Consider the following 14,969-nt stretch of genomic DNA (forward strand, 5'->3'; position numbering starts at 1 on the left):
AAAGGCAAACAAACATGAGAAAAAGCGATAGTGAACTGCTCGTCTAACGCAAGGCAGACTAACGCTGATATCTTCTGCCTCCTTGAGAGTACTGACATGAAACAAAGATTTTGGAACTCCTCTTGCTTTTGGGATCACGATGCTGCCAAAGTTTTTGGTGTTATCACTTTCTTTCATTGTGAAACAAGCGCTTTAGAATTTACGGATTTTTTTCTTTTTCGTAAATATTCCACCCATTGCGTTCTGCGGGCCCAGGCGTGCGTTTATTGCATTCTACTGTATAATTAGCTAGCTAGGCTTGCACAAACATAATTATGGGACCAATCACAAATGTTTATGTGGTTTAAGTGTTGTATGAAGTTACTAAACTCAGTAGCGAGTGTTCTCATGAGTGGCGAGTTTCTCGCACGGCTAGTGCATATTCACGCGATATTTAAACAGTGTTTATAAAGAGGTGGTCTTTGTTAGAAGGTGGTCTTTATAAAGAGGTGACTAGTAATTGAAATTACCTAAATACTATTCCATTGCACCATTCAATTCCAGTCAACCATTCCATTCCACCATTCCATTCCACTGATCCAGATGCCCCAGAGCCTTTGCCACCAGCCTTCTGGTGGTACTGCAGCTGCTGCTGCTAAATAGACCAATAATCTGCTGGCCACAGCCCATTACAACCAATTTCCAATTATAGTAAAAACAGCTAATTATCAGCTTCTAGCAATCACCGGGTTCTAGAAATCACCGCTCCGATTAGTAAAACTCTAGTATATTTGTACTTTCATGTGCTGACTGAACTTCTGGGATTCCTTGTACACAATATTGTTTTGTAAAATGATGAGTCATTCCTTATCACCATGCTTTTAAGCAAATCTAGACTGTTGAACTCCTGTAAGTCTGATTGTATGATTTGTGTTGGATTGAGCAGCAGTTTTCAGATAGACCGCATTGGCATCCTGAATCAAAGCTAGTGTTATTACTTGAGATATAGGCTTGTCTGGGTCTAGAAGTTTCTTTGACACTTGTTTAAAATATTGACGAAGAGTTATGGATACCGCCATTTAACAACATACTGCTGTGTATGTACATGCCCACACTATGCACATTTGACAACCATATAATTCAATATTTTGTATAATAGAATGTCTTGACATAAATTTAAGAATTATTTATTTGAATTATATACAAAATTATAAACCCTTCAATAATAACCCACTCTATGGAATACTGGTACTCTTAGCATTACTGTACAAGTAGAAGGAAAAATTAAAATTCGGCTAGGTTGGGCAATATTGAACTTGTGACATGCGATTATTACATGAGGCGATTATTGCAATATTGCATGTGAAAATTGAAACACGACCACAGAGTGAGACAAGCCAGAGTCCATATAACTACTTGTTTTCATTGAGAATTAGGTTAAAAGCACAATTTCTTTGCTAACAAGGTAACAAACTGGCATAGTTAGCAATGATATGCATGAACTGTATCAAATGTGAGGCCTAGATCAGAGATGCAAAATAGATAATAAATGCAATGATTATTGCAAATTATGATAAATGTTGCCTATGTAATAATATTACAAAGGTGAAAACTTGTGTCTTGTGATAATAGTATTGCAAGAACTTGCTTAGGTGATGTTGGTGATTTATTGAAACATTGCCCAACCTTAGAAGTACATAAACAAGTAAAAAGTAGTGAGATTTCCTATACCTGCATATTTAATTTACTAGTAGATGTTGCTTAATCCCTAATTCAGTCAGTATAGAATCAGAGATTAATGTCTATATACTAGTATGTCTGCAGTATACTTTTTAAAATGGTAAATACACAAGTACAATAAACAAAACAGAAAGCTCATACAGAAATCAGTTCTTTAAGCGTGATTCCAGTCTAACCAGATCCACTGGAGGTGGAGTTCTGTCAAAGTGACCAGATGATGATCAAGCACCATGGATACAGCCATCATACAGGCAATAGCAGAGTGCAGCAAAGAAAGATGGCAACTGAGCCAGCCTAGAGTAACCGAGTAACTATCCCCCCACTCAATGGACAAAAGAGAAGCCAGACGTTTGTAAAAGATAGTGGCTTCATCAGCCAGACCTCCAGTATACTTGAACATTTGTTAACCTTTTACATGCATATTGAATTATAGCTGGTGAATCCATACGTAATGGTAATACGGATAACAATGGTGATATGGGTATAAGTAAAAGTAATCCTGGCAACATGTATAATACTGGAGACATTGTACTGTAGCTATACAGCTGCATATAAAAAGTGTAAATATACAATTGGCTTAGTAGCATTTCTAACTCATATGAACTTACAAATCTAGGCCCCTTTAGGCAGATCGCCTTATTGGTAAGTACAGATCACTGGCCACTGAGTGATTTCAGAATTTATTCCACATTTTTTGATATACGTGACTGGATCAGCGAAAAAGGGTCTTATATTGTACAGTACACTGCAAAAGAATGATCCTGCGAGAAGATGCGAACATTACTCGAATGTGTATACTCACGACGTCACCTTTGAGCTGTACTGTAAATCAAAAATGCATTCTTCATTGTGCGTGATTGTATAATGCTGTAAACAAGCAAGATACAAGATTCAAGAATGTTGAAGAGACGTTTGTTGCTAATAAATTTGTGTTCAGGTTAATTTCGCAGCTGCTTCTCAGTTTAACAGGTGACGGGAATCTTTGAAGTCACACCACGTTATTTATTTCATCAGCTGGCAAGGCTGACTGCAACAATAAATTCACACTATGTTAATTATACTTCAACCTTGTTTACAGCACTGTGACAATTTCACTATGTTAAGCCCTAGTGTGACTTCGAAGCCTGTCCATCGTGAGCCCACAGCCACACTGGAAAGCAGCCGCAAAACTAATTGCAACAATAGACCTAAACATAAATCTATCAGTAACAGCATCTCTTCAACAAGTCTTGAATCTTGTATCTTGGCTTGTTTACAGCATTATACCGTCACGCACCATGAAGAATGCACTTTAAATTCAGCACAAAAACAATGAAGTTCAAGAGCAGTTTTAAGTGCGGTGCTTAATATCAGCTACAGTAAGCTTTGAGATGATGTCCAGAGGTTTATTTACTGTCACTGCAGCATCTGATATTGTTTTGGAGTGGGTAACTGTGATAAATAGACATTTGGGGTAAGTTTACCCAGTCCGTTTGCGAGTCTATTTTCCAGTCTGTTCCGCATTTTAGTCACATCCGTGGCCGCATATAGAATTTTTTTTTAAATTGCCAAAACTTGAATTTAGACTCACTGCCTGACTGATCACAGTCACAGGGCTAGAGGACAAACAATGCAGCACACGGTCACCATTTTATAACACAATAACAAACTCACTAGTGGGATGTGCCATTTGGGGTTCCGAGGAGTGTGGATTCTCTGCGTCTTGTCTTTTCTTTTATCTTCAATCAGGCTGCTTGTCTTCTTCATCCAATGAAACCATATTGAGGCATTAATTTTCCGTATCAACACTTTCTTTCAGTAGCACATTTAGACGCCACAGATTTATTTCAGAGCTTGATATTTGAAGAGTTTAGTCCTGGCGCTACTACAAGAGGTACAATAGCTAGATATCTGCAACTTCGCTATTGGGAAATGCGCCTGCAAAAGAGCGATTGCCGCCACACTAATTCGCGATAGGTTTGCGGCAGTACCCATCTAGGCAGACTAATCATGATAGAGTACGGAGATCACACCTCTTCACAATCTAGTTATTTGCTAAACAAAGAACAAGACCTTATTGGTGTAGCTAGCTGTACACCCCTTGTCCGACTTGAGATACTCTAATACAGCAGTCATGCATTTATGATATTTTAACAAATACACTGAAAAATTTGGAATTTTCAACTAGAGTAGGGACCATAGTACATCGATAAAAAGTACTGAAACAAGCTGGAGTAGAGTGCACAATATTAAATCACAGTAAAACAATAAGAAGTGTTATATCCCTACTGTGCTCATAATGGAAATGCACAGTAGGGATATAACACTCTTATTGTTTTACTGCGATTTAATACCGTCCACTACTCCAGCTTGTTTCAGTACATTTCATCAATGTACTATGGTCCCTACTCTAGTTGAAAATTCCAAATTTTTCTGTGTACTAGTTTGTTTACTTTTTTTGTAAATGATTATTATGACTCGGTTAACCCATCCACAATTATCATCTGAAAAGTGAAGTATCCATTACACTTCATTGTCAGTTATGTTCAACCCGTTACACAGCACTTCGGATCTAGAACTGTTCGAAAAGCACCTCATGCACACCGAAAGAAATGGTGCCATGCACCCCAGTTATATCAATTATCGTCTGAAAAGTGAAGTATCCATTACACTTCATTGTCGGCTATGTTCAACCTGTTACACAGCAGTATGAATCAAGAACTGTTAGAAAAGCACCTCTGCAATCAGAGTAGCCACTATGAAAAATACAAACGATTTCCGTTTCAAAGGGAAGCCATCATGTGCTACCGCCAAATCGACACTTTTCGCTGTCAGCAAAGATGAACGGGACACAAAGGAGGACACTAATAAGTTCATGAAGAATGCATTGTATATACTGCGGTATGCCAAAAGGAACCTCTCGGGCCGAAGCAATGTCAAACAGTGAAAAACATCAAGCCTGTAGCCTTAGCCGTTATCGAGTTACACTTGTCTGATGGCATCAGTCAGCCAGTAGAAAATTCCGTTAAATAATTTAAAAAAAAATTCCATAGCAACTTATTGAAAGTGTTTTGGGTTGATTTGAAGGCTTGTTTGGGCTTAGTTTTACCTGCTTCATTGTCAGGGAAAATTGAGGCTGGTTTTTGGGTGATATTATTTTGTGGGCCACGCCTACTCCTTTGTGGTCCCTACTATGCAGTAACTATTGTACTGTATGACAGAACAGTCCCCGAGCTATAACAAAAATAGTATTTTTTTAAAAATTGTCATTTAAAAAATGAAGTAGGGATCTACGCAATAAAAAAATTTTGAAACAAGAGATGAATGATGGTAATACAGCATGAAAGTCCCTACTTTGGCACTGTTACAGTATGTATGTACATGTACATGTATGTATACCTGTACCTACAATAAATCAAGACACACGATAGTGTGTCGTGCGGCCCAAGAAGCCGGCATGCTACACCGTGAGTATATTAACAGGAAGAAAGAAAACGCAATTTTCACACCTATGTAGCTCTGTGATCCCTTATCCGATTGGAAAGTCCCTACTTTGGCACTGAATAAAAATAATTGTTACAGCTACTGTGCCAAGGTAGGAACTTTACCACCGAGTTATGCTGTAATACCATCACTCATCGCTTGTTTCACTACTTTTTATTGCATAGATCCCTACTTCATTTTTTACTGTAAATTGAAATTTCTTTAAGATATAAATAATATTATTGTGAATACACTCCTCTGGATGTGTTGACTCATCTCACCATGGAAGTGGTATGCACAGTAAATACCACTCTGAGGATTTGTTTATAGTCAGCACGCATTCACCTGAGCCCCGCCAAATAGAGTAATATCAAAGAGGTGAACATGTGTTCACTCCCAATGGTTTTGTACTGGAACAAGTATGTTTTCATGGTGTAAGCATTTTTGTGCACCTGAATCATCCATACTAAATGTATGGGATATTTCTAGAGCATCATAATTGACTTAGTCTTGTCCATAACAAAGCGCTTTTTTGATTAACAGTTCCACATTTAAAAGGCTTCACAGCACTACCAAATGTTTGGGCAGCTGGCCCATGTAACAAGGGTTATTAACAAGAAATGAGGGCATTTCTATTCTTATACAAGGGGTAGTCACTTCAGTACCGTCTGTTGAAACATTTGCGACCGGAATCAATATTTAATCAAGCGATCAAGGGGCTTTTGTACAGTGAATCAAGTGATCAAAACGTCTGCAAAAGTGACGATCAAGCACCTTTCAAAGCTAACTTTAGCAACACAATAATTTACTAATATTTTACGGTAGACCATTAAGAATCAAGGCACTTTTATAAGTGTAATCAAGCGATCAAGGCAAAATTTCGACGATCAAAATTCTTGATCCCGGTCGCAAGTGTATCAACTGGCGGTATGGAAGTGACTACCCCTTGTTATAAGATTAATATATTTACTGTAGGTACAGGTATACATACATGTACATACATACTGTAAGTACAGTATGTACATACTGTATGTACACTCACACATACACATGTAATATTGCTACAAACATACTTTGTTCCTATGATCTACTGGAATAGTTGTATTGTCCAATAACCATTGGACACACTTCAAATGGCCTTTGTAAGCAGCACGATGGATAGCTGTGTCTCCATCCTGGTGTAAATAAAGATAACAAGTTAACGGATTACACAAACACAAAACAATTACACATACCCATTTAATACACACTATTGTATTACATGTAACTATTATTACCATATATGTAATGTATGTACTACTAACTCTTATTAGGTGTGGAACATGTAGATATAGTTTAGAACATGAACGGTGATTCTAACATTTGAGTATTTTCTTATTTGCTTAGTGTTCGTCGTTGTTAACATTTAGTACATAAGTTTTACGCTAGTAAGGAAATAGTTCACAGGAAAGGTTGGACTTGGTAGTTCATATGTAGTCACTATTAATCTTATGTATACAGTATGCTTAATTTTTTGGTAGAAAAAACTTTATACCTGTCATTGATAAAATTATACATTTTACATAAAGCTTTGTAAAGCTAAAGCTGCAGTCGAGCTCTGTTCATAAAGCAATAATAAGATTCCATCTGTAAATTTTATTGAGGAAGTCTCACAGTTCTCTAAATAACTTCATTTCTGTGTACCACAGACCTTCAATAGAGGTACCAGGGATGTGCTATTAAAACTATGAAGTTTTATGAATCCCACAAGTCAAAGGTAACACTGGTAAACATGATTATAAATGCATTTTCATAGCTGACAAGCAAAAGTAGGCTGGTGTTGATACCTAGAGTCTGTTTGAGGTTTAGTCTTGTGGCACCATAAATCATCAACAAATAACACTGCCTTTATAAGGCTGCTTTCTGGTATTATTTAGACACAGTATTCATGGCACCAAAGACCTGTCATGTGTTAGAACCTTTACCACATTACATCACAAACACAGCTTTGTGGTTCACATTATGTAACAAATCATCATGTTCCTTGCTCTATAGTGAGTAATTTGATATATATATGAGATTCATAAAATATTGAACATTTTAAAAGGGGAATAGGGATCACTGAAAAAGGTCAAGAAGGGATCGCTGGGATGGTGATGTACATGTAAACCGCAAATCCCTATTTTGACTCATCTCAAAATGACAGAGCATTTATAACTAAAATTTATGAAATAGGGATTGTGGTTTTCATTACCACCCCTTCTTGCTTCATGGCTTTTTTCAGCGATCCCTACTCCCTTTTAAAATTTTAATTTTTTATTCATCTAGTTTGTGTATTTTTTACTAATCCAGTAATGGATTTGTTTTATTGATAATGATAATTGTTATAGATACGCATAGCAATTTACATTAGTGGCTGTCAAGTTCAGTGTAAGCTTTGTTGTTATCAGACACACTTGACTGCATTATTAGAGTATTTAACGGCTGTAGACGAGACTATACATGTACATTACACACATTCCAAATATTGAGCAGCTGTTGTATGTGTCAGGACACTTAGTCATTGTAGTATCTTCATGCAGTGTTCATGAATACTCACCAAATGGTAAGATACTGAGCTAGCTACTTGTCATAAGACATGTAACTCTGACAAGGATATAAATATAAGTTAAACATTCAGTATTTGTGCATTATCATTTCAGCTAAGACTGTACACAATAAAAATCATATGCAGATTTTCCAGGTGTGCATGGACTACAATAATTATACTGAGAATAATATTTTAAATATTGTTAATTTAAAAAAAAAAGAAGAAGGGATCTATGCAATAAAAGGTAGTGAACCAAGAGATGAATAATGGTGATACAGCATAACTCAGTGGGAAGTCCCTACTTTGGTATTGAACAAAATGTTACCAGATCTGTGAAAACCCAACACATTTGTGCAAGCTTACAATTACAGTATAAAACATTTGAATACATTGGGTGAAATACTTGCGTATTATTGAAAAATTTAGTATATTTTTTGAGTGCCTCCTTTTTAGTGAAGAAAGGGACTAACAATAAACCCTGGATAACATTTTGTTTGCCTGCTCAAGAGTAGTTGGAAAATCTTTGCATCACTGCAGTAGATCCAAGGATATGTAAGTTATGAGCGTTTGTTTATGTCACGTCGAAATGATTGTACGCTATCAATTTTTCTTCCCGAGTTTCACCTTTGCATGGAGTGAAGAAGGGTGAGTAAAGGACAAACTTACCCAGTAATTGATACCACTCTTCTTGACGAACACGATGGTTAGTTCCATACCTCAATAGGTTGATAATTTACAACCACTTTTGTAAGCGCGTGTAATTTATTTTCCCTATACTTGCTGTACAAATCGATTTTTCTGTTTTTGCTACTTTGTAGGGCTGTAACTCCCAAGTTGTTGGCATAATTATGAGGCTGAAACTTTGCCAGAGGGTACACTTGGCTAAGTAGAGTCTAAATATTTAATAAACAGGATTTGAATTTGCAGATCCAGTCACAAATAATAATAGCTAATATGCCAAAGTGGGGACTTTCCCACTAGCTATGCTGCAACACCATCATTCATTTCTTGTTTCACTACTTTTTATTGCACATATGTAGATCCCTACTTTCTTTTAAATTAACAATTTTAAAATACTAGTTTGTTCAGTTGTTTTTTGTTGTGTCACAACTAGCTACATTGTAACTTGTATTAGTCCACTTGCATTTTCCACATCTGTAAGTATGGGAAAGACAGATACCATCACTATAGTATGTTCACGTTGAGCTGAACCCTGAAAAACAGCTAAAAATTAAAAGTGGATTTTTTCTCAACAGAGTTAACAATTCTGCCAACCAGATGATTATTGGTAACAGCAAAGGTGTCAACAACAGACACATACGGTTTGGCTCCATTACAAGTTCGGGAAAGGGCTCTAATGGACACTGTACTTATATGGCTTCTCCATAGGAAATGTATTGTGAAAATTTTGATTGGCCATAAATATTATGTCAAACATTTGAACAACAAGATTTTGAAATCATTTTAGTGGGTCAAGCAGTACTACAAATGAACCAAATTTCAAGATCGTGTGTAATTGAATCCATGAGTTATTAAATGTTTTTGAGGATTCAGCTCAACGCAAACATACTATAATAAACATCATAGGGGAGAAGTGGAGTTCCCCATATTCTGTCGTTATGAGCAGGCTTCGCTGTAGTTTGGGGTTCTCCTTGCTACAGTCTTCAATAATGTGTAACAAGGATCAAATTCTAGATCCAAGCGTCCCTGTGTGCCTCCAGCCATTGACCTTGCTGTTGCTGAGGAGTACCTGTCTCCTTTTGAACAATAATTAATTTTTTATATTGTGCTTGCTTATTTTATTTTTCTTATAAAATTAACCATGTCTACCAGAACAGTGTATCTGTTCTATCATACATGACTGCTGTATTAGAGTATATCTCATGTCAGCCAGGGATGTGCAGCTAACTACCTAGACCAATAAGGAGTGAGGTGATCTTGTTTATTGTAAGTAAATAGCTAGATTGCTAAGAGGTCGGGTCTCAGTACTCTTTCACTATTAGTCCACCTATAGATCTTTTTTCATTGTCACAAGCCCATTGTGAACCGGATCCCAATCGTGAGGTTGCAGATATCTATCAAGTGTACCTCTTGAATGGAAGATTGTAAGTATTAGAGAATCTGCACATAACCATATTTTAGATGTTAGCAGAATCAGCTGTTTATTGCTAAGAACTGTTGACTCTTTTTCCATATTTGGATGTAAGAATAAGCTGTTTATTGTTGAGGACTACATGACACATCAGGTGATTGGACTGAGGTCACAACAACAACTTGCTATATAAAAAGGGCTAACCGATAGCAAACCACCTGAGTCTGTAAGGATCAATAAGAGGAAGAACAGTTAAGCAGAAGAAAAATAGTCATAGGATTTTACCAGTGCTGGGGAAGAAGATATTTTAAGAAGAAGACTAGACTGAAATTTACTATCTATTTTTTTATTGCTGCTAAATAATCAAAATCTAAAAATATTGAAAAAAACTGGTAGCAGAGGATGGTTCAAGATGGCTGAAGATCAGGATAAAGGTCAGGAAGAAACTACTTTACAAACAGAGAATGGTCTTATTGATGGAGGCTTTCTGACACTGGAGAAGGCAATGGGGGTAATGGAGTACTTAGTAATATGCTGCTGCAAAACCATGGAGCACATTATTTATCATTCTATTATACCACATCTGAACTCCTTCAATGTACTCATTGAAAACCAACACGGATTCAGGTCTCAGCACTCCTGTGTCACTCAACTTATTTCCCTGTTAGAAGATTTATCATATTCCATGGATCATCACCAACAAACGGATGTTATTCTTCTTGATTTTGCAAAAGCATTTGACAGTGTCCCACACCAGAGACTTCTTGTAAAACTCAGACATTATGGCATTACTAATAATATCTGTCACTGGATCAGTACCTGGCTTACCCAAAGATCTCAGCAAGTAGTATTAGATGGTGCCTCATCTGAATCGGTATCCGTTCAGTCTGGAGTACCTCAAGGAACTGTCCTTGGTCCCTTGATGTTTCTCATATACATTAATGACATCACAGAGAGCATAAGTTCACCGTTACGACTATTCGCTGATGATTGTATACTTTACAGAACTATTACTACTGAAGAAGATGCTGTCCAACTACAAAATGATCTTGACCATCTATTTGCCTGGGCAATAAAGTGGCAACTACATTTTAATGTAACAAAATGTACTATTATGCACTTCACCAGATCTTTATCACCTATTCTATTCAATTATAAACTGAATGATTGCAATTTAACAACATCTGGTCAACACTCTTACCTTGGAATTTTATTAGATAATAAACTATCTTGGTCATCTCACATAAAAAACACATCTGATAAAACTTTAAACTTTCTCAAACGAAACCTTAGTAGTTGCTCGCCAGAAGTAAAAGCATCAGCTTACCTCACCATGATTTGTCCTGTAATGGAATATGCTGTGGTTGTATGGGACCCATACTATCAAACTGATATCCAACAGTTAGAGGCGCAGCATAGAGCTGCAAGATGGGTTTTAAATGATTTTAGTAGATACGTACAGTTCAGTCACAAATATGTTACAACAGCTTTCTTGGCCAAGTCTCTAAGTACGTCGTAAGATATGTAGGTTACAAACACTATTTAAAATCATCCACAATGTGTACCCTTTATCTATCCCATCCTACTATTTAGAAATGGAAAGAGCCACTAGACAATATCATCCTAGACGTTACATTCTTCCTACTTCATCCACCAACATATTCCAGCATAGTTTTTATTTCAGATCAATTTGTGATTGGAACGCTTTATCACCCAGATTAATTGATCATGATAACATTGATCAATTTACTAATGAAATCCAGCAAATTTATAAGTCCTTCTGTACGCATGTAATCATTGTAACTATGTTTGTAATTGCTACATTTTCCTGAGTTAATCAGCACTGAGTGCTGCCTGCTCAGTAATAATAAATAATTAAATAAAGTAACAAGGTACAAGATAGAGAAGGAACATAGAAATGTCGAGAAGCTTAGTGGAGAAATAGAACAGATCCAAATTGAATATAGCGATATGCAGAATCGAGTGCAACAAGTGGTAGATGTGCTAAGCAACCCCAGAGTCTATGATAAATTTCTAAAAGCACTATCAAATAAGGAAGCAGAAGTTTCAGCAGAGCAGACAGAGACACATCAGACACCCCCACCAGCCATAAGTGACAGTAGTCAGGAAGTGCCACCAACTGTAAGTTTGGATTATACCGTATAGCGGGTTATTTTCGAAACAGAAATTTTTGTACAAGAAGCAAAATATGAATTTCGAAAGATTTTAATTTCAAAGAGTGCATATTTCGAAGTCCGGATGGATTTCAAATAAACGGAAAATCGTGTCATAAATTATGAAGATGCGTGAATGTTTGCCGAAAACTGACTTACTGATGGAATAATCCCCATTCCTGTGCACTGGAGAGAAGACTGAGGGAGTCTCGGGTGGAGTGAACTCACTGGCACGATCACGCTTGATCATAGCTAGCTCATAATCACCATAGATTGTAGAACAGACGGCATCAATTCCCATTCTGGATTCTGGTTATTGGTACAGTAATGAAACAGTTTACCCATTATCATCAGCAATACTGAGCTAAAACTCGAGGAATACACTGGCGAACGAATCACCAAAAGTTAGATGGTTGCTTTCACTTGTGGGAATTTATTTTCGAAAAACAACCGGACGTGAGAATTTATTTTTGAAGAGAAGGGCCTCTTCGAAATATCCGAAAATAAAAACCTTTCGAAAATTACCAGCTATACGGTAGTGTTAATCAAGGTCAATTTTCAACAGACTTAGTTCTGATTGGGCTAGACATGTGGAAGCAACTAAAAAAAGAGTGACAATACCAGTATTCTCAGGAGATAAGAGAACATATTCGAATTGGAAGGCTGCTTTCACTGCATATGTAGATAAGGCACCAGCAACAGCTGAGTATAAGCTGCTGCAGCTGAGACAGTGCCTAGCAGGAGAGGCTTTAAAAGCTATCGAGAACTTGGGTCATTCAGCAACAGCATATCAGACTGCAAAGGAAAGATTAGATAGGAAGTTTGGGGGGGCAATGTCGTCAGATTGCTTTATATTGGGAGGAAGTCGATAACTTTAGACCGATATTCCTAGACAATTCCCGAGATTTAGAGAAGTTTGCTGATCTCTTGGATATTACAATCGTGGATTTAAATGAAGCAGATAGATCAGGATTAATGATGGTCTGCTGTTAATCAAATTGCAGAAGATGCCTGCACAAATGTTGGCTAACTATCATAGATAAATTTTTGAGAAGCAAAAGAGGAAGTCATGAAGCACTATAGGAGTGGGTAATTAAGCAAGCTGAGTTCCAAACCAAAATACTAGAAGCAGTTCATGAGCTTTCTACACCAAAATCAAGGAAGTTTGAGACTAAGAGATTTAAGAAGGAAATTGCTCACTCATTTCTTGGGAAGTCTCACACAAAGTCAGATGTTGGTGCACAATGACCGTATTCATAAGAACATGTACTGTAGAACGTGTGGTAAATCTCACGGGGTATGGGCATGTCCAGAGTTCAAGCAGATGAATGCACAGAACAGGCGGGCTTGTGCTAAGCAAAATAAATTTTGTTTTCATTGTCTAGGAGAAGGCCACCAGGGACAGTTTGTAACAGCACGAGGGTGTGTGGTATTAACAACTGTAAGGAGGTACACCATCGACTACTACACAGTGGTTCAAGTCAATCATCCCCAAACAATCAGACAAATGAATTGTATCTAAAGTGAAGGAGGAGATACAGCCACTTAGACAACAAGAGGTCAAAGCAGGAGAGAGAGTAGTGATTGCGGTGAAGGGAAGCCAAAAGAAAAGAGTCAGAAAGAAGGTACATTTACAACAGTGATAACAAAGAAAGGAGATACATCAGGTACAATGGCTTTAAGAGAAATTCCTGTATTTTTAAGAAATGGGCAAAAAATGGTGAAGGTAAATGCACTATTGGATGATGCAAGTACTAAGACCTATGTTAATTCAGATGTTGCTGCAGAGTTAGGTCTTCAGGAGTGTCTACAACAAGTGAGTGTTGGTGTCTTGAATGGTCAGGTTGAAACCTTTGAAACCTTACCAGTGCAATGTATAATTGAGAGTTTAGATGGGAAATCCAAATTAAATATTACAGCCTTTACAGCAGAAAAAGTTACAGGAGACATAAAAGCAATAGACTGGAGTACATTTTCCAGACGGTGGCCTCATTTACAGAAGTTAGAGTTTCCTAAGTTGGGATCAAGGCCAACAGTTGATGTTTTAATAGGCCTGGATTGTAGTGATCTTCACTATTCATTCCAAAATGTGTGAGGAACACCAGGACAGCCAGTGGCACATTAGACGCCGCTAGGTTGTACATGCATTGGTAACGTAGGAAGCAATAAACAAACTAACGCTAATACTAATTTTACTTACACTTACTATTCTGCAGGTCAACAGGACATGGAAAGAATTAATTTAATGGTACAAAACTTCTGGGAAACTGAGACAAGTGGCATAGAGAAAGGACCATTATTTAAGACAGACAAGAGGGCTGCTCTAGATATGGCAGAAAGATCTATTACATGCAACAACAGAAGCTGTAGAATTGCTATACCCTGATAGGATAATTTAATCAACTTACCAAACAATGTTGATATGGCAGGACAGAGACTACAAAATTTGGAGAAGAGATTGTCTAGGCAACCTGAAATTGCTGAAGAACATACCAGAATTATTGGTGAACACATTAAGAAGAGATATATTACTAAGTTACCTCCAGTGGAAGATGATAAGATTGTCAAATGGTACTTCCCTCATTTTCCAGTCATAAGGAAGGACAGGTCAACTACGAAGGTATGGATTGTATTTGATGCATCAGCTCGATATAATGATATTGCTTTAAATGATGTTATTCACCAAGGACCTAAGTTGCAAAATGACCTATTTGATGTCTTAATTCGTTTTCAAAGGTATATAGTAGCTCTGAGTTGTGATGATATGGCCTGTCATCGGTTCTTATGGAGAGATATGAATATGAAACAAAAACCAGAAGAATATGAGTTCAATCATCTAGAATTTGGAATAAATTCATCACCTTTCCTAGCTCAATTTGTTTCCCAGTTCCAGTTTGCTATCGGTTAGCCCTTTTTATATAGCAAGTTGTTGTTGTGACCTCAGTCCAATCAC

At 37.1% G+C, this 14,969-nt stretch overlaps 1 protein-coding gene across 2 annotated transcripts in view; it reads right to left on the reverse strand.

Annotated features, from left to right (window-relative positions):
* The window catches only part of LOC136256525 (cyclin-dependent kinase 4 inhibitor C-like), a 77,887-nt gene that overhangs the window by 31,402 nt on the left and 31,516 nt on the right, over positions 1-14,969 (reverse strand). For both annotated transcript variants that reach the window (XM_066049514.1, XM_066049506.1), the window contains exon 3: positions 6,255-6,356. In XM_066049514.1, the coding sequence (XP_065905586.1) occupies positions 6,255-6,356 (102 nt within the window). The remainder of the gene's footprint in view (positions 1-6,254; positions 6,357-14,969) is intronic.

Source organism: Dysidea avara, chromosome 1 (assembly GCF_963678975.1).
Source record: "Dysidea avara chromosome 1, odDysAvar1.4, whole genome shotgun sequence".
NCBI lineage: Eukaryota > Metazoa > Porifera > Demospongiae > Dictyoceratida > Dysideidae > Dysidea > Dysidea avara.